Here is a 24,306-nt window from a genome sequence, read left to right on the forward strand (position 1 = left end):
AAAAACAAGATTTCTGTGAGCCAATGCTCACTAGTGATACCCCCGCTCTGATGTGAATATGCAAAATAAGCAAAGTCGACATTTAACAGAAAGCTGGCATCCGATTGGTACAGAAATATATCCCACAATATGGCATGCCTAAACAAATAGTGTGTTAAAATTTCAAGCATCTGCGATAAATAGCTGCTGAGAAATCTTTGAGGAAATTGGTTTGAAAATGTTGGCTAAAATAAACAAAGTACTCATTTAATAGGAAGTTGACGTCCAATTGATACAAAAATAAATCCCAAATATGGCATGCCAAAACAAATAGTGTGTTAAAATTTCAAGCATCTGCGATAAATAGCTGCTGAAATATCTTTGACGGAAATTTGTTTGAAAATTTTGGCTAAAAATAAACAAAGTACTCATTACTCAGGAAGTTGACGTCCAATTGGTACGAAAATACATCCCACGATATAGCATGCTTACACAAGTACTGTGTACAAATTTCAAGCATCTGCGATAAACAGTTGCTAAGAATTCTTTGACAAAAATTTGTTTGAAAATTTTTGCTAAAAATAAACAAAGTCGTCATTTAACAGGAAGTTGACGTCTGATTAATACAAAAATATATCCTACGATATGGCATGCCTTAACAAACACTGTGTAAAAATTTCAAGCATCTGCGATAAATAGTTGCTGAGATAAATGCGACAGAAATTTTTGTTACGGGCGGACAGACAGACGGACAGACAGACAGACACACAAGGGTAAAACAGTATACCCCCTCTCCTTCGGAGCGGGGGTATAATTAGACCCGGTCTCCTTAAATATCTATTGCTAGATGATGGGACTTCAAAACATTTTTTATCCATTCATGGTGTTTATGATCTATTTATTAGATATCGAACTCTGTTCTACATTTATGAAAGATTTAGGTAGTTTCAATGAATTACCAACATGCAAAAATACTTCTAGTTGCATTCATATTTATTTCAGAGCACTCAGAAAGGACATCACCATACAATACCAATTTGAAACTGATGGTTGAAAATATGTCAAGTGCCAAACTTGTGTAAATGTCAACAAATTTAAAATAATAATAATAATAATAATAATAATAATAATAATAATAAAAATAATATTTATTCATGTCAACAGTATGGTCAGCAGCAAAAATATCTGTCAGAAGATACTAGCAACCTCTTGTTTCAAAAACAGATTGTAAATATATGCACCTGCAATATCATTACTTCATATTTTTGAACAAAATAGTACTACATTGCTTCGTTGTTCCATGAAAAAAAACCATATTGCTCAATCAATGTAGGAATTGCAACGATTCCCACGACGTAGTTCTGATAATTGGGTTACAAATTCGACACAGCTTCCTTGTTTTTGTTTGTTTATATTTTTCTTCTATTTTATTATAAATATATATCAAGAAAATGAAGTTCCGTAAAAATCTAAAATGTGCAAATCTGGAGCATGATGTGTTTGTTACACGAATCAATGTTTTTATCATTGGTAATTGTAAATTGTAAACAGAATTTATACTTTAAATTTAGTCTTTATTTATATTCTAACTATGTATATCAATTTTTGTTATTTCAGATCATGCTACTGCCTGTCGTCGCACGTATTAGCATCGCAGGTGAAATGTTAACTGAGTGAAAATACAGAAATATAAAGATCTTTGGTGGGTTTTTTTAATAAACTAAAAGAGGAAAATTAATATATAGTGCTTAATCATTGATGTCTGACGGCGACACAAAAACACTTCGCGTGTTTCTACCTAAAGGTAGTCTACAAAATAACTACAAATAGTTCCAGTCGATCAACGCGCGATAACTCTCCACGGCCACGTGTGGGGAATGAGTAAATACTAAATATTTTACACAAAGCTTAAGTTTAAAAATGTTGCAGTTATTGTATGTTTATAGTCAAATGTTCATTTCATTCTGTTTCTGTGCTTAATTAACAAAAGAAAATCAAAGACTTATCAATTCTATTTGATTAAATCCTCCCTTATTTTGTTCTCATTTTTCATAAGAGGATGACAAATCCAAAAATGAGTTGTGATAAAAGCGCGGGGTACTAAAATAGCATTCTTGATAAATTTGTATTATCCAATAAAAACAAGAAAAGAATTAATTGCGACCTTAGAACAGTATTACACACAGGGGGTTATTGCTTTTTAGCAAATTGAATGCGGATTTACATTTTTTTACGTCAAACTTTTCACTCTCTTATTACGCACTATCCAACCAATACTATATAACAATTAAATTGATATGGTAAAAACGATTAACTTTTCCAGCGGGAGCATTATCGAAATATTTACCGTTTTTTTAGTTATAAAGCAAAGACTTTCCAGGCGTTTATTTGTTTCACTTCTTTAAGGGACCATCCCCCTTTATATGGTCTCAACTGAAAACCCCAAAATTATGCACAACTTTTTTTTTGTGCATTGACTAAACTAAAACACAAAAATCAGAGGACAACGTCCAAATTGTCAATATTAAAGTTTTTTATCTTTAAATCATTTGCTATCCACCATTTCAGAGCATTTGTCTGAAAATGAATGCCCCTAAAATTTAAAAAGATAATGAGAATAACTCCAAACCGAAAGTTGTGGTTTCCAATCTTTTCCAAACTGCCAATGACCTGAAATTCATTCTTTTTTCGAACGAGCTATAACGTCTTTCAATTTTAACATATTCCATTTTTATAATGGCTATAAAAAGATGTACATAAGTTTAAGATTTAAAAAAAAAATCCTTTTATTACAATTTCAAATTTACTTAAAATCCATATTTGTTTCGCTACAAGTACACATAGTAAACCTTTGATATAACGTTCCCTCCTCTTTAAGAAAACTCTGGTAGATACAGAAAGGTATCTAAACAGGAGAATCAGTTTACAATACTTAAAAAAATCATACAGCAAAATGGTTTGAGCAATTGATTTTGGACAAAAAGGAGGTAAACTGTTGTTTCTTTCGTAGTTTGATCTAATGCAATGGAAGAAGCACATTACTTTTTGTCACTACGGAATGCATTACAATTTGTGTAGCTATGTAGAATGCGTCCGTATACAGATGTGAAAAATGATCTGAACTGTGATTAGGCGAACAGCTTACATATTACAGGCCTCAGACATAAGACATGATAAAAGAAATGTAGCAGAAAAAATTCCTTTTACGAGCCGTAGTCAGCTGTAGATTTTGATTTTTTCTGTTCATTGTGATTGAAATTATACTGGAAAATAAACCAGAAAAAGACAAAATGGTCATAACATTAATGTCTCTGTTATTTTCAATATCACATTAAAATTATTTTACACAATAACCAAGAAGTATAAAACACCGATAATATTGGTCTTTTCAAATTCACGGGTGAAAACAACAAAGCTATTTTCTACAGATAGAATGACTCTAGATACATTTTTTTCTTCTCCATGCTGAATTTTACATTTACATCCAAAACTGATAAAACTATTTCTAGCTCAATATTATACAAAATGTTCGTTTCATTGGAACTACAGCCAGTATGCACCACTTCAACTTTATTTACACGTGGTCTGTGTAAACTATACATCCTCGGTCTCTAACTCGTATTAAGCTACTAAAAATCACCTATAATACTTGTGTGTGCAAGTCATAGACATAATTAACGAATTCTTAAAGTATCTTTTCAATTTAAGAAATTAGTTGATGTTAAAAGATAAAACGAAGAAAAAAGCTCTTCGTATTTGCCATTAGCCGTAACCATGCCTGCTTCTTTTATACAGTTGTTGTCAGAGACACCATCAAATGTCGAGAGGTAGCGTATCAGAACCAAAAAATGATTGACCCCTTTTACGATAATTGCAGTACTTATCTCTTGTAGAGCAAATTGATATACTTTGACAAAGATGTTGAAAGAACATCAATGAAACAATCAATGTAATGTCCCTCCTTTTTTGTTTACCAAAATATGTCATTTTGCCCTGCAAAATAGCGGTGCGCAGTTACCGTGAAAAGGTATATTTATATTTCCATTAAAAAGCGTTATTTACAACATATTATGCACCGTGAAAGCATACATATTTAATTGTCTCGATATACCCCCCCTCCCAAAAAAAAACAAAAAAAAAAACAAAACAAAACAAAACAAAACAAAACAAAACAAAACAAAACAAAACAAAACAAAACCAAAAACCAAATAAAAAAAACCCAAAAATCAAAAGAAAACAAAAAAAAAAACAAACAGAACACCCTACCAAAAGCATTATTTATTCCTGCAAGTTTTAAACGACTTCGATATGATTAATTTTTTTTTGAGCTCGAAGTTCAATAAAATAAGCCCCGCCTACTTAAACATGCCTTTACTTTGCAGCGTAGGTGAATCTTTTAGTCCTTGGTTTTGGGGGAGAAAAAAAGGAAAACCTATTGTTGTCTCCATTAAATATATTTTTTAAACTAAATCATCAACTTGAAATCTTGAAATCACAGGAGAAAAGTTAGGAAAAAAACGCATTGAAAAAAATAATGAATTTAAAATTGATAAAAGGAGCATGTAAATTTCAGTCATGTCAATTTCAGCCGCTGTTGATTTTGACCTATGGATAAAGGGACATGTAGATTTCAGTCTTGCTGTTTCTTTGGAACTATGAATTAACCATAAAGTTTCCGTAAGAAATAGAGGCGTCCCACACTCGGTAGATGTAAATAATGTCCTTAAACAATCTCATTCAATTGTTTATATGTGCTAGCTAACTGTAAGTTTTGAAAATAATTAAGCAATGGACAGTTTCCACCACTTAAAGATGAATTCGTTCGATAAATATTTAAATAATGGATTATTAATTACACATAACTGGGAATAACTTCCATCACTGTTTCAGTTTATGAATAAAATTGTCATAGTTATAGTATACCGTATAATATCAATAAAGTCATGACAAATGGTATGGAAAATTAAGCACACAATTTTCATATCTTCTTTTAAAAAAAAATAATTCACATGTTCCACTTGTTTATTGCTGCAGGTTAAATTGTCCTTTTTGATGGTAGGACATACCCATAAAGATGTGGACCAGCTATTTCCTCGCATGTCCATCCAAATTGGCAACAGGCCATCAAAACCCTGGACCATCTTCATGCTGAAATCCACCAGTTGTACCATCCGGAACCAACGACAACATTCCTGGAGAACATTTGGGACTACAGGGGCCTTGCCTTGGAATCCCCAGTCCAGTTGTCCGGCCACAATTCCCCCCACATCTTCAAGTTCAAACTGGTGGAGGAGGAGGTCAAGCTATTCTACAAAGAGTGGCCAATGGAGCGGTCAGACTACAAGTGTGTGGACATAACCAACCTGGCAGGGGCTTTCAGAGGCGAACCTCTGCCAATTGGAACCATGCCAGAGAAGGGGAGGAAAGCATTTAGCAGCATGGAAGCAGACCCTCGGAAGTGGGAGAAGAGTGGGAGTATGTCTCCAGAGGAGAAAAACTGGTGGACTGGCCACTTACATGGACAGTTTCAATATCACCAACCCAACATAACAACGCTGAGTGCCTTCAGGGAGCATCTGAGGCTGGTTCCCACTGAGGAAATGGTCCCTCAGCTGTGGCGGAAGCCATCTACAGACACATGACAAGTCTGACACAGGAGTCAACAGTAAGTGATCAATAGCAAATTATGTAAACTATTCTTGTAAGAGTTTCCTTAGCTGTAAAACTTTGGTGATATATATCGTTAGTGAAAACATTTGGAAACAAGTCTTAAAGGAAAACCTTTTAAATAAATTTCAAAGTTTTAGTCTGTGTGTCTCTCTCTCGTAAGTTGTATAAATTTATTTTATATCTATTTTTAGGTACTTTTTTACAGATTCGAACAGTGAGACAAAGAATAAGACCTTAATTTACTTGATGGAATTGTTGGTTTAAGTGACAAAAGTCAGCATCTGAGATTCAATGTAAATGTCGAGTTTGAAATGGTGAAAGAGTGTTAATTCGGGTGCAGTAATATTCCGCTCCAAAACTTTTTAATATGTTTAATAGATTTGAATTTAATTTTTATTGGGAGTGTTAATTCGAGTGCGGCAAACGTCCGCTCCAAAATTTCAAATTTGTTTGATTTGAAATTGTTATTTGTTTGGAGTAATTGGAGTGTTTATTCGGAGCAGCCATAGTCCACTCCAAAGCTTTTTTAAAAGTTTGATTTGTACTTTTATTGGGAGTTCTAATTCGGGTGCGGCAATAGTCCGCTCCAAAATTCTATTATCATATGTTATATTTGAAATTGTCATGAAAAAAATGCATGCAATATTATTATATTAAAAATGTTATATGTGCTTTTCAATATATTTATAACATACATGCTCCAACAAGCTGGAATTGAACAGTTATTGCATTTATTTGTGTTCATTTGATTCTTTATCTTAGCTTTTTAAATTTATTGTACTGTGTAATCATAGAAATTTAGAGGAGCTTATTTTCAAGGGTTTTCTGGTACACACTTGCCCCTTAATAAATCATAAATATATTGCAACATGTACCTAAAGATTTTTTAATGATCAAGAAACTCAGGCCAATGAATTCAAACTGATTACACAGTATTATAAACTGCTGTTTTGAGGAAATAAGCCATTAAATAAAGCAAATGTATATGAAAGGTTGAAAGTGTTTCTTTGATTTATGTGGCTAATTTTGTATCAAAAAGTAAATAAAAAAGGTTATGTTTATAAATGGCTCTAGTAGAGGTCCTCTTAATAATTGAATCTCATTCAATTAATGTCATCATAATGCATGCAGCATTTTTTAGGGGGGTAAAAAGTATGTAAAAAGTTATCACTTCAGTGACGGCATAATATGATAGTAATGACGTCTTGAATATTGTCTTATTTTGGTATAATGTTTTTTAACAAAATATGGGTGTTTTTTTATAATTTTAAATTTTGATTGAGAAACATCAAGTGCATGCAAAAGTGCTCAAGCAGAATTTTTAACTCAAATGTATATAATATAGTTTACTTGATCAAACATTTGTTCTGTACTCGAAAGCAAATTTTGAAGATAAAGTTATAATATTTTTGCTTGTTTGATTATATAGCCCAGTTTAGTTACATCATAGATGAAATGATGGAGATTCACACTGTACAGTGGTGGCTCATAATTAACATAATGTGATAGACATCTCGGTAGCATCAATATTATTGATTTTGATATCATATCACAGTATATACAAATTTGTCAAAAATCGGGGCCAGTTATTTGACCATATCAAATGTAGTCTGTTTCTATTAGTTTCTTTCAGTAAGTCATTGTCTAATAAAGGGAGCATTGTAACCCCACCACCACCCAATCATGCACGATATCAAAATTTAGATAGTGTATTTCTTAGTACCACCTATTACTGTAAGCATTCCGTCATCATTCTTAATCAACTTTTAAATTAATCAATAACTTTTTGTCTTTTGATTTTTTCGGGGAAGGGGGGTAACCGGCTATAAATCGTTAAAATTCGGACCTGAATTTTATTTTCTACACCATTTTTCTTGATCAACAATGCGCTTAAGTCAAGTGAATTTAAGAAAGCTTTTAATAACAGCATGCTTCACATCGATTCCAAAACATTATGAGCTTCGAGCTGAGGTCTATTTTGTTTCATACATTACAAAAGTTGATAACTTTCTATGGTGACATGTATTACGCGAATCAACGATATCTATAGCCATGCTGAAGTGAAAGACAGAGGTTATGAATTACGACGCTGTGCCGTTTGTGGGCTATCCAGACCAGGTTGCCAAACGGGATGCCACTACAGAAAACCGTATAATATCCCAGATGGGGTGTAATTTTACAGTGCAAAAAATGAAAAGAATCGATAAAAATGTTGTAATAAAATCTCTGAATAAACACCACAATACAACAACTGTTTGTAAGCAACCCCCCCCCCCCCCGAAAAAAAAACAATGGTTACTCAGATTCATGAGATTGGTACTGAAGAAGTTTTGATCTACCGAAAGGTCTATAAAATAGTAGTTTAAAAAAAGTTGTTTCATTTATGCATTTTATTGCGGATTTACAATTTTTGCCCTGTATTTTTACAACCCATTTGAGCTATTATATCCCAGAGATTATTATAGCATATTTGGAAAATTGGTCGCACATGCATAGTATAGCAAGAGTTACAGTCTAAGATACATGTAGTTTAAAAAAAAATACACACACACGAAGGACTAGCACAACTTCAGCAAGATTAATGAAAGGTTGTTCACTTTTTATCAATTATGTTCATGATTTTGATTAAACAGCTGAGAATGAACATCACACTATCAAGTAATTTAGTAAAGCTTAATGAGGTGGATGAAAAGTAGAATTATGATTAAAGAGGTTGTGCTTAACCTTTTTGAAATCAAAATGATCAGAATATAATATGGGGTTTTTGTACCTATTTTAAAAGTGGGGTAAAAAGAAACCCTTGATTGCTCAATAAGAAAAATATGGGTGAAAAAAAAAAAACCATTTAGTATTTGGGTTTTTTAAAGAAAACCCAATGGGGTTTACATGGGGTTTTTCATGAGTTTTTTTATCACATTTTTTCCCATGGGGAGGGAATTTAAAAGCTGAATATAAAAAAAACTATCTAGTAATGCTCCTTTTATTTATTTCATAATTGTTTTAGAAGGAAAAACTCAACCTTTTTAACAAAAAATCACTAAGATAGCTTAAGCGGAAAAAGGTGCAACGCCGGAAAATGTCCATTCCGAAGTTGTCCGTCCCACTGTTTAAAATCATTTTATTCTTAAATTTCGTTTCATTTAACTTGCATTCCTATATTTTGAAGGTATGGGATAGGATAGGATAGGATAGAGCTTTTTTGCAAGATAGGATGCAGGATACAGGATATAGGATAGGATAGTTTTGTCAACTTTCACGATAGCAGCAGTGTATAAAACCCATTTCGCCGCAAGGAAATATTTTCTATCACTTGATAATCTGCTTCGTAAATATTCACACTTATCACTGCGATGACCGAAATATCTATCTCGTTAAGGTAAACCAAATTGTACGTAACAAATCACTTATCAATTACAGTCAGTTCAAGCATATCTTTTACAACATACACCATAGCATAGCATAGCATTGAAATCTCATAGCATAACATTGGAATCTCATAGCATAGCACTGGAATCTCATACCATAGCATACAATCTCATAGAATCGCATTCGTCATATCATACCATAGCATACCATAGCATAGCATACAACGTTATTTTAACTCGGTTTTAAATGTTTTTATTTGAAAAAATAAATGTTTACATGATAGATTTGTGGTAAACTTTGGCTTCTTATTATTTTACTTCGAAATGTGTGGAACTCTTCTGTGTATGGAGGCGTTTTTGTTCAAATCTCATAGCATACCATAGCATAGCATAGCATACCATATCATTAAGCCCTTCATTTCAATTTCTCATAGCATAGCATACAAATCTCATAGCATAGCATACAAATCTCATAGCATATCATTAAAATCGCATACCATAGCATAGCATTGAATTGTAAAAGATATGCATGAAATGACTGTAGACACTTCTTTTGATGTTTGATCTCCTCAATTAGTGTCAGGTCATCGGATTAAGCCCCTTTTGTCTGTACCCACGCTCTGATTATCTTTTTGTCCAGAGGCCCTCGCAAGGGAAGACTTTCTTACTTTTATTGATACAATAAGTAATTAACCTGTAATGTACCTGACCTTGATTTTTGTCCCAAGATCCCAGCGCGTCACTTTATGCTGGATCTTCGTGGAATAAACATTTACTGTATATCGACTCAATTTATCAATTACAGAAAACCAACCTTAATAACCCAACCCTAAGCACGAAACATTTTTCGTGACAATCGGTTCATCCCTTTGAAGAGTCAACAAGCAAGCTCCAGGACCTATTACTAGGACCAACTAATACTGAGAGAATGAGTTCCTCCAGAGACTGAAAGAGACCAACCAGGACATGGGTCTCGACAAACAACTCTGACAGCAGGACCAACAACAACTGGGGCAGCACCAAGGCAGCAGCGCAACAAAAATCCCGGTAGTAGCCAACCCAGAAACCATGGCAATGACCTCCACAACAACACTGGTAGCAGTCTCCACAATAACCAGCCCAGCAACCATGGCAACGACCTCCAGAATAACTTTGGCAGAATACACTGCGTCTTCCAATCACTGCAACAGTGGTACCATTCTCCAAGACAACAGTGACCATTACAAACTTTACAACTACACAAAAGACTGTGTTCAAGGTGGTAAGTCTTGTTTTCCAAGACATTCTTCCCCTTTATACAATTACTTTTTGTTCCAAATTTAAAACACATAAAGTCATTTTGCATCCACATAACACAAAAAAATACATTAGTACCTTTAAAATCACAATTAACAAATACTTATCTTAACCTAACAGATACAGTCACTAACACTGCACTTTATCGAACACCAAAATGCAGTCTACTATCATGCTTACAAACCCAATTTCAACACTCCTTTACGAAACCTTAACAATGCTAATAAGCAGGCATCCCATTCTTCTCTAAACACATCCGGTTATAATGTTTAACCAGAGCTTGCATGTTTTTACAAATGAATTTAAATTGTTGCAAGTCCTATTCTCTGACCGTCCTTTCCTACAATCCTACCTCTAACTTTGCTCCCTAAGCCACCCATCATGTATCATTGTTAATATTTGAATATATTGCTCAAAAATTGTTACGGTTATTTTACTGTATTAATATTAACAATGAATACCTGACCTTTTTTTTCCCCTAATCTACCTCACTTCCTTCCCTAGGTCACCGGGACTACACAACACTTTCCTATTCACCTGCAATGTTTTGAATGAATTAATTGCATGTTCTTGAGCATACTTACATTTTTACTAATACATTACCTCATTTTTACTCATACATGACCTGTGCACATTTTCTGTACTCACTAGCAACCTTAAACCACCACACTAAACCCTTAACTCACAACTTGTACTGACTGCATGCTTCATCCTGTTTGCTCTGACAACCTGCATACCCAACTTTGACCATCGATAATCCCAATTAATCCAATCATTCAAAACAAACACACACACAATTCAGTCAAAATTTCACCTTTCACCTTTCAAAGCATACAAACTCCAATCAATATAACACCCACCTGCACAACATGCTTCTTGTTATATTCGACTCCCATTCAGAATTTCAAATTGATTCAATAATTTTTATGGGAAAGAATCTTGGAACACAATACTTCCAGTGTAAAAGTGTGTATGTATTCCCTTAAAATAGTGTACACCCTGAAGTGTTTTTCTTGCACCATTTGTTGTACAACTTTTACATTGTAGGGTACTTGTGTAGTTATTTTTATATAGCCAAGAAGAAGGGAGGGCATATTGCTTTGCTGGTGTCTGTCGGTCGGTCGGTCGGTCTGTCGGTCGGTCCACCGACAGTTTCCGTTCATTTTCTTCGCAGAGGATGAACATATTGAAATACAACTTGGTATTCAGGTTAATCATGATAATATCTAGGTCAAGTTCGATATTGGGTACGATCGAGCAATTTTCGAGTTATGGCCCTTGGGCTTAGAAAAATTCCAGTCATTTGCAGTTTCCCTTCATTTTCTTCACAGAGGATGAACATATTGGAATGAAATTTAGTATTCAGGTGTATCATATTAATATCTAGGACAAGTTCGATATTGGGTACGATCGAGTAATTTTCAACAGAGTTATGGCCCTTGGACGTAGAAAAATTCCAGTTATTTGCAGTTTCCGTTCATTTTCTTCGCAGAGTATGAAGATATTGAAATGAAATTTGGTATACAGGTTTATTATGAGAACATCTAGGTTAAGTTTGATATTGGGTATGATAGAGCAATTATCGACAGAGTTATGGTCCTTGGACTTAAAGAAATTCCAGTTACTTGCAGTTTCTGTTTGTTTCCAAGGGAGCGGGGCATAAGTGTTTTACAAACATCTCTTGTATCATTCTGTATGCAAACATTAATTCATTTAACTAGATACCTAGCTTATTCACCATGTCATTACCCCCCCCCCCCCCATTTTTTTACCCGCTACCATAACTTTTATTTTTGAGAACAAAAAATTTCCGAACCAGGAGGGAATTATCATAAAGTACATTTGACCCCTTATCAGAAATATTTTAACATAGAAAATTTTCCTATTTTCTTCATATTTTAGCTTTAATCAGAAATATTCTAATATAGAAAATTGTCCTATTTTCTACATATTATATCTTTATACTGAATTGTGTTTCAAACTATTTCTGGAACAAACTGCATAAAAAGTAACTAATATCTTTTTGTCACTATAAACCCCATTTCGCCGCAAGGAAATATTTTCTATCACTTGATAATCTGCTTCGTAAATATTCACACTTATCACGGCGATGAGCGAAATATCTATCTTGTTAAGGTAAAACAAATTTTACGTAACAAATCACTTATCAATAAGACACTTCTTTTGATGTTTGATCTACTCAATTAGTGTCAGGTCATCGGATTAGGCCCTTTTGTCTGTACCCACGCTATGCCTTTCTTTTTGTCAAGAGGCCCTCGCAAAGGAAGCCTTGATACAATCAGTAATTAACCTGTAATGTACATCACCTGGACTCGGTCGATTTTTATCCCAAGATCCCAGCGCGTCACTTTATGCTGGATCTTCGTGGAATAAACATTTACTTATTTATCAATTACAGGTAGGACATTATTTCATATACATTTTTATATGCATTTTAATTACAACTCTTTTTCTTTTTAAAGGGTAAAACATTCTACTTTTACTGTCAATGAATTTTATAATGTCTTGAAATTACATGTATATACATGTATATTACATGCTATGATATGAAATTATTGTTAGTCAGGAATATTAACTTGTATGTTTATTTTCTCAATCATTTTATGTTCATAATCATTTTTCCATCTGTTCTTAATATTTTGTTATTTGATTCATTTTTGATTTTCTTACTTATCAATTATTACTATCCCCCGCTTTTCACTTTGATAATATTGCTAACGCGTCTCCGGAATTACCACGTGATTGGTTCTAAATCTAATCATTGTTTACACTTCCGCCCAAGAGGAAATGCGGGTTTTACAAATCTATTTCGCTAGGAGAATGCGTGCTTCATTATATGATTCCAATCGATCGTTCATGATTTATAATGTAAGTGTATAACATGTTTATTTTTATCTACGCTTTCTTTTATTTGAACTAAAGATCTATATTTCACTTTACCCCACTTTACATTTTTATTTCGGCTCGTCAATATAGCCGAGTACATGTGTACTCGCGCTAAAAATAGGTTTGTAGCTTACTACTACATGTAAATAAATATAGTTGAATTTTCAATAATTATGGTCTTCATCATAGCCAAGCGATCTCTCCATTTTAGTTCATTTTCCCCTTATTTATTTTATATAAATATGTACTTATAAAACACAGATTTAATGTGGTCAATATTCACTTAGCATGTGTATATGTTACAATTGTGTTAGAGTATGCAAAGACTTATTTTTATTGTGGTCCTTTTTAGGTTGCATCTCTAATCACATTTTGTAAAGACGCTTTGTTAAGTACTCTGTTTTCTTTGTTATCATTTTTATCATTTGTTTATAATTGACTTTATGCTAGATCTTTGAGGAATAAACATCATTACCTTATATCGACTAAATTATTAATTACAGGACACCAAACCAACAACCACAACCCTAAGCACGAAACATTTTCGGTGGCATATTGACAAAAAAGGAGTTTCGTTCATTTCTTTAACAGACATCTGCACTCATATGTTAACAATATGCTTGCATCCTAGGAGCAGCGGGTACGTGTTGGCGTTTGTGTGTATTGATGATAACTGACATCGGTCTATATACAGTGTACGTTCATTAAGTTACCAACCTCAGACATGTCTTATTGTATTTCATTTTCGTCATCTTAAGGTAAAGTTTAGTGAGATGGTGTAGTTTAGTGAGATGGTGTATGTAAGCAATGAAGGTGAAAACGTTTTTATCCAGGGAGTAATCCTCAGAAAAATGCATCTTTATTTTTTCTTTAGTTATTAGGGATGATGATACAGTTGTTTTTGAGTCTAATGAGACATAAAAAACAAAACAATTAAAACAACAAAATAACAAAGATAAACATACAAGTAAGTAAAGCGTGTCTTTATGGTTTTTTAAATAAAATCTTTAATTTTCAAATACTCCAGTGCTATGCCTGTGGTATGTAAGCCCATACTTGTAACCATGGATATGTTGTAGTTCCTTTCATATAATTACTAATCAGTGGTGAAAGATAATCCGATTATTCAGGTTGATGATAACATTTGGATATGGCGGGAAAAGGGTATGTGCCAAAACATAAAGATACAATATACAGGAAATCTAACAACCTAGATATTATGCAATTATACAAAAGTTGTAGTCGCAAACATACCTATAACAATGTAGTTGCACAGAAGAACAGTAATGATGATATGCAGACAATGTTCCACAAATACGAAGTTTCACCATTCGCATGGCAGCACTAAACATACACTATATGTATTTTCGGATCCAGATACGAAAAATCAAACATTTCCAGAAAATACTAAAACGTAATTAACATATAAAGGGGAACTAACTATGATTAATAGCACACTTGTCCACATTAAATTCTCAACTGCATAATTTAAAGGTTTATCTTTCGAATACATGAAAAGAGTATGTAGAAAAATTTCTTAAATTAGTTTTGTGAGACTCTAAAATAAAGGGAGGTAACTCCAAAAACATCCTGATTTTACGCGTGCAGAATTTCATGAATTTATTAGCAGGTAATGTAACTCTTTAAAAAGCTGATGAATGTACCATGAACATACTATAAAACGATTCCTTAGGACTTACTTTGAAAATGCACACAAATTAAAATGGCTGATGTATTTGCAATTTGTTGTTAGGGGAGTCTAAAATACATGAATGTACTGAATTTAGAGGCATCCTTTTGTAAATTTTCCTCATGTTATGAGTGCCAAATAAATTCTTGTATTAAGTTACATGTGCATTATTTTTAAATATTCACAAAATTCACAATTTCATCTTTCTAGTGATATATATAGATATATATGTCACATGTTTTTACAATTTATTTTTATAGGGGTCAGTTTTGCTTGTCCCTCATTTAAAAACATCCTTATAACCTTACATATAAAACTGTGTGTTGCACCCTAATGACAATCAATTCACCAAAACTACTAGAGCAAAGATTCAACTCCACATAGACACAAGAAATTGATTTTTTAATAATAATTTTCACCTGGTCAGCACCGAAAACATTGAGAGCAAATATGGTTTATTTTTTAACTTAAAACAACACAGATCAAAACGATTTGGTATTTCCCACAAGTGTTAATCATTTTCAATTTAATAAAGTGTGGGTCTTTAATGATCAAATCTTCAAAACTGTACTTAAGATAGAGCCAAAGAGGACTTTGTAATCCATGTGAAGAGTAGTTTCAGTGTTGAAGGTAAAGCTTGCTACACTGAAATAAAAAAAATGTAAGCAGTCAACATTATTTACAATACAAAGATAAATTTCAAAATATTTCACATGCTTTTGTCTTCATTTATTTAAATTCATTATTATCTGTGTATTGTCAATAAAACGTACCATGTTGGAAATCTATAATCTTATGAAATAACAATGTAACCCTTTATATTACGGTATTAATACGAAATTGTTTTAAAATATAAACAGCGAATCTTACAGCAAAGGATTAATTTCAAAAATGAACTTTCTTGAATAGACGGACTGCAGTGAGACACGTAATAAATATTCAAAGTTGCGATCACATTGCGAAAACATTGATGTTCTTCTGTATCTAGCTGACGTCATCCTTATGTTTTCCTTCAAGTTAACATGTATTGTCAAATTAGTATTGTTTTACGCAAATAGAGTACCAGTATTAACTATCTCCGATCCTCGGCAAAGTTCGATAACTCTAAATTATCCGGATTTCTTTTATTTGTACAATAAATCTGACTTTTATACAGACAAGTTTAATTTAGTATTCTACTCCTAGTATAACCACCAGTCACATTATATGCTTGGCGTAGTGGATTTACGGAGCTTTCCCACTTATATACATCTTGCCATCGATGCACCGAACTTTTTGTAAGACTCAACTTGTTTCTTTTTTCCATTATACAAATATATCCATCATAGGCGAATTTGCAATTACTTTGTAAAATGCATGGATACCCTCTAAAAACATTCATTTTATATCATTTCATTTATAAAGGTGGAAAGAATAATATCATTCTTATGATGAAAAAAAATTCTTTGAGGCTGAGGATCGGAGAACCTTAAATGAAAAGTAAAAAATAAATGTCATTTTCTAAAGTTCTTTTATTGTACATAAAATCCACAACAACATTATTTAAAGCAAACATTTTTTTTTTGTTTTACTATAAGTTAGAAACGTTGTTTAGAGTAAATAACAACATATTACGTTAACTTTTTGCCGCACATAAATTTGTACGAGCGTTATAAACCAATAAAATATAGTCCATATGATAAATTTTGTCACAGGAAAAAATGGGTTGTACTTGCTTGTTGTCACATTTTGTTGTTATCGACACAATGGGAATTTGTAATTACTATAACCGAAACTGTTAGTCATATATCATGCAGATGCAGTATCCATATACAAGATTTATAAGTGAATTGTTTACAAAAGCAGGCACAAGAGAAGCTTTTAATATTTATTGTATGACATTTAGATGACAGTTTTGAATAACTTCCTTTTATATGTAAGAGGGTTTTGTGGTCAATGGCCTATCTGTATAATCGACTTTAAACTTTTGTATTTGATTCTTATCTTATTTCAACAGGGATTATTTTTCAAGCACAGAAAATAATACGAGATACCGAAGTTGCCCCCCCCCCCTCCCAATTTTCCTTCAATATTGGGAGCACAGACTCGGAGTTAAATACATTTGCATCGCCCATTTTATTTGCATGCAAAACAGTTTTGCCAAAAATGTTTTTATGCCAAAGTATTAACGATTTTTGCGACAACAGCACACACATACACAAACAACACATTGGCGAATTGTAGTATTTCTTATGTATCTAAAGATATTCTACCTGGGAAATAAAATTGACTTAAATATATATATTTCATTTTATTTTAACAACAGCAACATGTATTATTTTCAAAAAAAAGAAATGCACTAATTCGTGATTCAAAATATTATTAAACAAGTAACACACTAATGTTCATTTTTAATTGGAGATTTTTATCAAAGAGAGTCCTTATTCAATTTGTTTGTGGAAATAGAATGGTCATAAAACCCATGGCTTTTAAGGATGCTTCAAAGTAAATAATATTTGTAAATTGAAACCGGTAAAACATGAAAATGAATGTAGATCCAAATTAGTTTATATTTCCCCGAAACTCACCAGATGATACAATGTAATCTTATTTTAATCGAAGCATTTATAGTATGATAAAAATCATCTAAATTTAAAAAATCTAAAAAAAAAACCAACAAAAAACCCAACAATATAACAGCAACAACAATAACAACAATAACAATAACAACAAAAAGAACAATAATACCAAGACGTTCGACACTTTGACAAACTATAATATTTAGCATGCATATATTTTTTTCTACTTAAGGTGGAATAACACACCTGGTAAAAGTCACTCAAATTAACAGTGAATTGCTTGATTATAAAAGGATGAGCGGTCAAAGAACCATAAGTAAAACAGACATAGAAACATACCAGTTTAGTTTTTTGGGGGTTACTTATAATTTTTAAAAGGAAAAAAATCTAATAATTCTAGATTCAGAATGTGAGTAACAAGTTTGAACCTGTTTTATTTTAGAGTATTTTTTGTGCATCATTATTTTAAATTGACTGTCGCATGGTTCCACTCTAATGATCGCAAATTTCCATTTAATTGTCCATGATATATCACTGATGCCAGCGCATCTTTTTAAATGGAAGGTGTTAATTGATAAATCATTGGACCAATCACTAAAGTAATCTATAGGATCGTTTTCAAAGAATGTATAGCAGACAAACTGTTTAAGTAAAAATTAAATTTAAAAACATTTAACAGTGATTTATTTAATTTAACTGTACAAGTGCAATGAATAAACAAAATAAAGTTAAATTTCCATTATATCACTTTTTGGGGGGAAAAGTGAATATAATTCAGAACCTTGTTGACAGTTTATCTGATACGGTCCTTACCAATCAAACCCAGATAAGTTTGATTACTCAATCTAGAAACAAAGACCATGCGACAAAATGGTTGCTACACCGTTGCCTTGGGCGCGCAAAGCGCGCCCTTGTCAAGCCGTGTAACAACCCTTACTTGCATATCCATATTGAGAACTACTTAGAAGGAAAATGCGTTGTTACATGTATTGCCTTTTTTAGGTGCGATACTGTTAAAAAGCAATTTAAATCTCAAACAATATATATTTTTGTAACGTGTAAGTGATAGATGTTTTTGTATTCCATTTAAGAATCATTAAAAAAAAAGAAATTTAGGAAAAAAAACCTAATTATTTTAGATTTTAACTATAATCGTGACATGATATTGAAATCCCATTCTAAAAGGGGATGTCAAAGAAAAATATTGATATACATGTTAGAATCCTTAGAAAAACGAGAACAACACACAATTAAACAACACTTTAACAAACTATTGTATTAAATATGAATCTAAAAGTACTTTACTTTGTAGTATGATCCTCAATCAATTGCATTGCTATAATATATAGATCCTACTCGTAGTGAAATACGCTATAGTGGCCAATACTTTTAAATTTTGCTATACGGATAAAACGGCAATTATTTCGATCAATATTTTTGTAATTTTTAAGGAACAAATGCTCATATTTGATAAAACATATTGAAAAAAATAATGTGTTTAAGTTTGTTTTTTTTTTCAACATGCTTGGCATCATAATGAAGTTACATTTAAAAGTAAACATTTAAGGATTATACTTTTCATTTTTTTTTTTAAACAGATACAACAATAACAAAAACAATAGCAACAATATTTTAACAAACTATAATGTTTTGTATTTGATCTATATGAAATTCTAACAAAATAGCTACCGTTCTAGGAAAAAAAAAACCCACACGTGTTTCAATGTCGGAACGGTAAAACAATTTCAATTTTATGGATATATAATCTCATATTTATGTTAAAGTACAATTGCCTAATCAATAATCAACTGCTTGGTTTGAAATGTTTCTTATGTCTGTTAGTTTTCTGATACCTGTTGGTACATGAATACTGAGTAAAAATATCATTCCAGTTGTTTTTCTTGTCCTACACGGATTTTTAGAATTTTTAATATTCAAAATCTAGAAAAAAACCCATTAAAAATGCACTTACAACTTTCTCTCTACCAAAACACACTGTAATCATAATAAAAAAAAAAACTTCTGACATAAAAGCCTAAATTTGACCAAAATCAATCTCATGATAATAACTTTCATTTCTGTCATGCATAACAGGATCATAATAATTCTAAGGATGAGTTATGACCTATGTACAGATTTATAAACTATGTACAGGTAAAAAATTTTCTTTCAACAAACAATGTTACACTTGTACATCTAACATTCTCGCGATGCCTTCTTTTGCCGTTAGTCTCGAAAAGTTATTATTTCGAGGTTTTACTTTGTAACACTAAATATTTAACAATTTGCATCGAGTGTTGTCTGTGAAAATCATTATTAAAAATGAATCGGCTGACACGAACACCGCTAATTGTTTCCCGCTATAATCCGCTTAATTATTAATCTTAATGTCTTTTTAAACACATGAAACTCATGTCTTGTCGGGTAATCTTTTAAAAAACATGGATTGATTACCATCCATTGTTTTACAAAATGGCAAACAAGTAAAAGTTTGAGAAAAAATGTTATAAAGCCTCCCAATCCCCTTACTATATGTACCTCATGGTGTTAATTTAAATAGACCCAATCTGAACCAAATATTTCAGGTTCTACAGCAGTATCGCACTAAAACCATATGCAGCATAAGTTTTAACTCCCGAAAACATGAGTCCAAAATGTTCCCCACAAGTTGTAGACACAGAAATTTCACCCTCCGGTACTCTAATAGACCTCACGTTGTATGTTAAGTTCATAAATGATACATTTTCTTCAAATACAATATTGCTTCCGTTTGTCAATGTGTTGTTAATTCGGATAGAATCTTTTAAAGATTGTTTTATCATAATAGTTACATAGTTAAAACTGAAACCGGATGGTACCACTGTTTTGTAGTAATCAATGTATTGATTTATCCCCGGAACAACCGTCATGGAAGGATCGCCCATTGTAGATTTGCTAGAGCGTAAACCAAAACTGGTGACAGTTATAGGTGTCTTTGATTCAATCACACACGCTCGTCTACTGGATAGAATCGTGTCGAAAGAATCCAATTTATTAATTGTTACTGTTTGAGTTATTCCATTAACTGTGTACATTATGTTGCTGCTTTCTGTCGCTGTTATACGAACCTTTGTTCTTCGATCGTTTGTATTTGGGGGTACTATGTATGTTTTGTCTAATTCTCTAGTTGGAATTATTTGTTGAATAAGATGATCACAGGCGCCAATATTTTCAAGCCTATTACAAGTATTTCCCGAAAAAACTGCGATAGGTACAGACGATTCAATAACTGTTCCTGTCAAATCCGTTTCATGGGAAATCTGATATGTTTCAAATCGATCAAGTGTTAAATTGTATACATCGCCATTCAAAAATGACTTTCCATCGATATACAAAAAAATGTTTCGTTTCATCTTAAAAGTTATTGAAACTGACGTGTTATTTTTAAGAGCAGCTATAGCAAACTGACTCTTCTTCTTTGATGTTGGCTCTGTCGATATTACAACGTAATGGGTTGCCATTTTATGTAGTGGAACAATTGCAGTGCTTCCAATAGTATCAGGAAGATGGTCATGACTAACGACAAACACATCATCAAACGTTTCGATGAAAATTGACTTCACTTCTTTCCTAAAGCTTTCCAGTTCAATTGCAGATGGAATGATAATACGATGACTCGAAGGTACGGTAATCATTTTATCTATCTGTTGTTTAAGGGAATGGTCTAGACGTGACGATGTTGTTATATTCAGGAATGCACCTTTCTTGGATGAAAAGTAAATATCCTTCATGGGAATGTCTATATGTGCCATAAACAAAACGATAAAACCAGTTTTCTCATGTTCTGCAATGGAATGGAAAATAATATTATATACATGTACAAAATAGGTTAATTTGAAATTCATCAGTAAGAAAAAGTGATTGTATTTGATTGATCAGGAAATAGTAGATCCAAAAAGAATTATATTCTTTCAAATAATATTAACAATGATTTCTTTCGTTTTTATTTATATATAATTTTTGAAAAAAAATTAAAACAATGTATAAATATTTGTGCTCGATAGTATATGTGCCTCTCATCATCAATTATATTTTTCTGACATTCTTTCTTAAAACAATTTTGGCATAAGAGATACTTTTGGCTTGTACAGTGTTATAACATAGAAACTTTAACTCATATTCTTAGATGATTGATATATGGACATGTTAAATAAATTGTACGATATACTTAGTTTGATGAACTCGGCAAACTTTGTTACAAATGTTTGCGCACGAGAAAATAAATAAAAAACCAACAACACTAACATGTTTTCTTATATATGTACAAATAGTCCGACTGTTTCGCGTTAAAGCGTGTAGGAAGTAATACTCGCTGTAGTTGGTGTATCAACAATTTAACTGTTCATTATTCAATTTCAATTTGTTTAAAAAGTGGCATTTCATTATTAAACACCATATACATACCATTAAGTATTACAGAAGGATCGAAGAAGAAACGCAATCCATTTTCAGAGCCTGTCATACATGCATGCAAGGGATTGCATGAAGCAAAGAGAAGACACATGCCCGTAAGTAGGTTGAAGTTGAAACAGTTGCATCCATTACCACAAAGTGCGCTGCAACTAAGGAGAGAGACCGTTGTCTTGCTGTATAACGGTTCTTTAATATACACTTTGTTGTCAAATTCTGGGTAAGCCTGGTAACTTTGGAAGTTTTTGGCTTGTGTAAGTCGCAGATACATGTACATTATCAACAACACAAAGTGAACAACAGATGGCTCCATGACTTGTAAAGTATATTTACTAGTATGATAAACCTTGACTTTAAAAACAAGTAAGTTCTCAATAAATTTCACCCGGATCTTTTCTATGTCCATAAATTGAAGTTACACAGATATCACAGTATTCCATTCAAAAATCTTCTAATCTGGTGACGTTGAATAGAATTCGGATTTTTTTCTTATATTTCCTACCTCTTTATTTCAAATTAAGCTAGACAGTCATATGAACGGTTGTGTATTAAAACTTTGTATTAAAATGTATTAAAACGGTCGTGTATTTTTTTTTTCGAGTATTGATACAATCTATTGATTGACAGGTGTCAGTGTGTAATAGTACCCATTCCAGAAATGTGAAATTAATAGCCAAACATTTTTTTGCGAGTTAATTTACATAAATGCGTGTGTCAAGCGATGATACATTTTCAAATGGATATTTATTTAAAACGCTTAGAATCCCAGTTTGCAATATTTACCCTTTGTTTTTGTTTTCTGTGGTTTTTTTTTTGTTTTTGTTTTTTATTATTTAGAGGTTTAACATTTTCATCATCATTTATAGACCACTGGGAGAGTCATACTCTCCATTAAAGTAGAACGCTTCAATTTTTAATTTTAATGATTTTTGATTTCATAGTCTTCATCCGAACTTATTATTCACAGAAAGATAAAGAAGTCAATATTTCAGTGACCATATCCCAATGAATCATTTATAAACTTCTCATTTCTCAACTTTAAAATTTGTTCTTGTAATTTTATATTTAATGAATTGCTGTTTATTTTTTTCTGAAGTAAGTCTATACCTTTCACGGAGCATGACACTGTCGTTTAGAAACACAACCACACGACACGATTCCCATATGTTCTTCTTTTGTAGAGTTGACATTTTATCAATTCATATTTCTGCGAACGTTTAAATCGGTAAATGTGGTATCGATTTTTTGATACAGAATTTGAAGATACCACACAGCTGAATCACTCAAACTGAGAGTCGTAACATGTAATAGAAACAGATGTTGACAATAGTGTTCCAATCCTTTTTCTCCCCCATCTCTCTTTTGAAAAGCATACTGTATATTGCTAATTGAACGCGAGTAATTAATGTCCGCGTAAAATCGCGAGAAGCCCTCGTAAATTTAAAAATCTCACTTTAATTTTTAGAAACTTTTTAGAATTTTTTAGAAGTAAAGGAATTATAACCAAAAAATGGTGATTGCGATTTTATATTCTCGCGATACAAAACGGCGGAATCGCGAAATTAAGTACTCCCGCAAAATAAGGAATTGACAGTACTGCCGTGCTATTTATCGTAGAGTAAGAACAAGGTACACTTAGTATATTATTTTGGCCTATGAAAATCATAAAAAATGAAGCAGCAGCTAAACTGCCATCACCCATTGAAGTTAAATTTGGACAACCCCCGTGCTTGAAACATGCATGGGAAATGACGCCAAAACGTCACATATCAGAATTATAAATTCCAAACTTAACCCGATTTCACTTTTTTGCAAAAAACTACGAATTTGTACACACGTATGTAAATATTTTGATATGTGCACAGGCAACGCGATAGATAATACTTGTATATGTCAAAGCTATTGCAATGACTAGTCGAAAAAAAGCATATTTCGTAAATCGCGTTTGCTGTGCTCATAGTGAAATTTAAACATTTGTCATTTCCGGAACAAGTCCCGTGGCTTATATATTTAATGAAAAATCGCCAAATTATGTACCATGGGATCTACAATCGCTGCATTTCAAGTACAAATGTAGCAATAATCCAAATTTTAAAAATATATTTGATTAAATAAATGCAAAATAGTAATCATTGTAATTCGGAATTTTTAATTTCGTTCGGCGGTTTCTGTCGTTGCAAACCAGACGACAAGTTCGACAATCGCAATGAATAGATTGAATGAATGACGGTGCAGTGATTGACGGAACTACTATGTTCATTATCGATACGTAGACATATTCAACACAACTGATGTACCACTATGGGATTGTATTAGGTAAGGATTGATTGGCGATCTTATGAAAACAAGGAAAGCAACAAAATGCATGTTAATCCGAGATTCTTGTAATCCT

The 24,306-nt window shown here is 32.4% G+C and overlaps 2 protein-coding genes across 2 annotated transcripts; one reads left to right on the top strand and one right to left on the bottom strand.

The window, feature by feature from the left end:
• The first annotated feature begins 3,753 nt into the window (after positions 1 to 3,753).
• Positions 3,754 to 5,984, top strand: LOC128174321 (uncharacterized). Its single transcript, XM_052839896.1, has 3 exons — positions 3,754 to 3,806; positions 5,054 to 5,644; positions 5,855 to 5,984. Exons 1-2 carry the CDS (start codon positions 3,754 to 3,756, stop codon positions 5,619 to 5,621), a joined length of 621 nt encoding a protein of 206 aa, XP_052695856.1. The 3' UTR covers positions 5,622 to 5,644; positions 5,855 to 5,984.
• Positions 5,985 to 19,182: 13,198 nt separating this feature from the next.
• LOC128174322 (IgGFc-binding protein-like) lies at positions 19,183 to 21,256 on the bottom strand. Its single transcript, XM_052839897.1, has one exon. It carries the CDS (start codon positions 21,254 to 21,256, stop codon positions 20,054 to 20,056), a length of 1,203 nt encoding a protein of 400 aa, XP_052695857.1. The 3' UTR covers positions 19,183 to 20,053.
• Between the last annotated feature and the right edge of the window lie 3,050 nt (positions 21,257 to 24,306).

Source organism: Crassostrea angulata, chromosome 2 (genome assembly GCF_025612915.1).
Source record: "Crassostrea angulata isolate pt1a10 chromosome 2, ASM2561291v2, whole genome shotgun sequence".
NCBI lineage: Eukaryota > Metazoa > Mollusca > Bivalvia > Ostreida > Ostreidae > Magallana > Magallana angulata.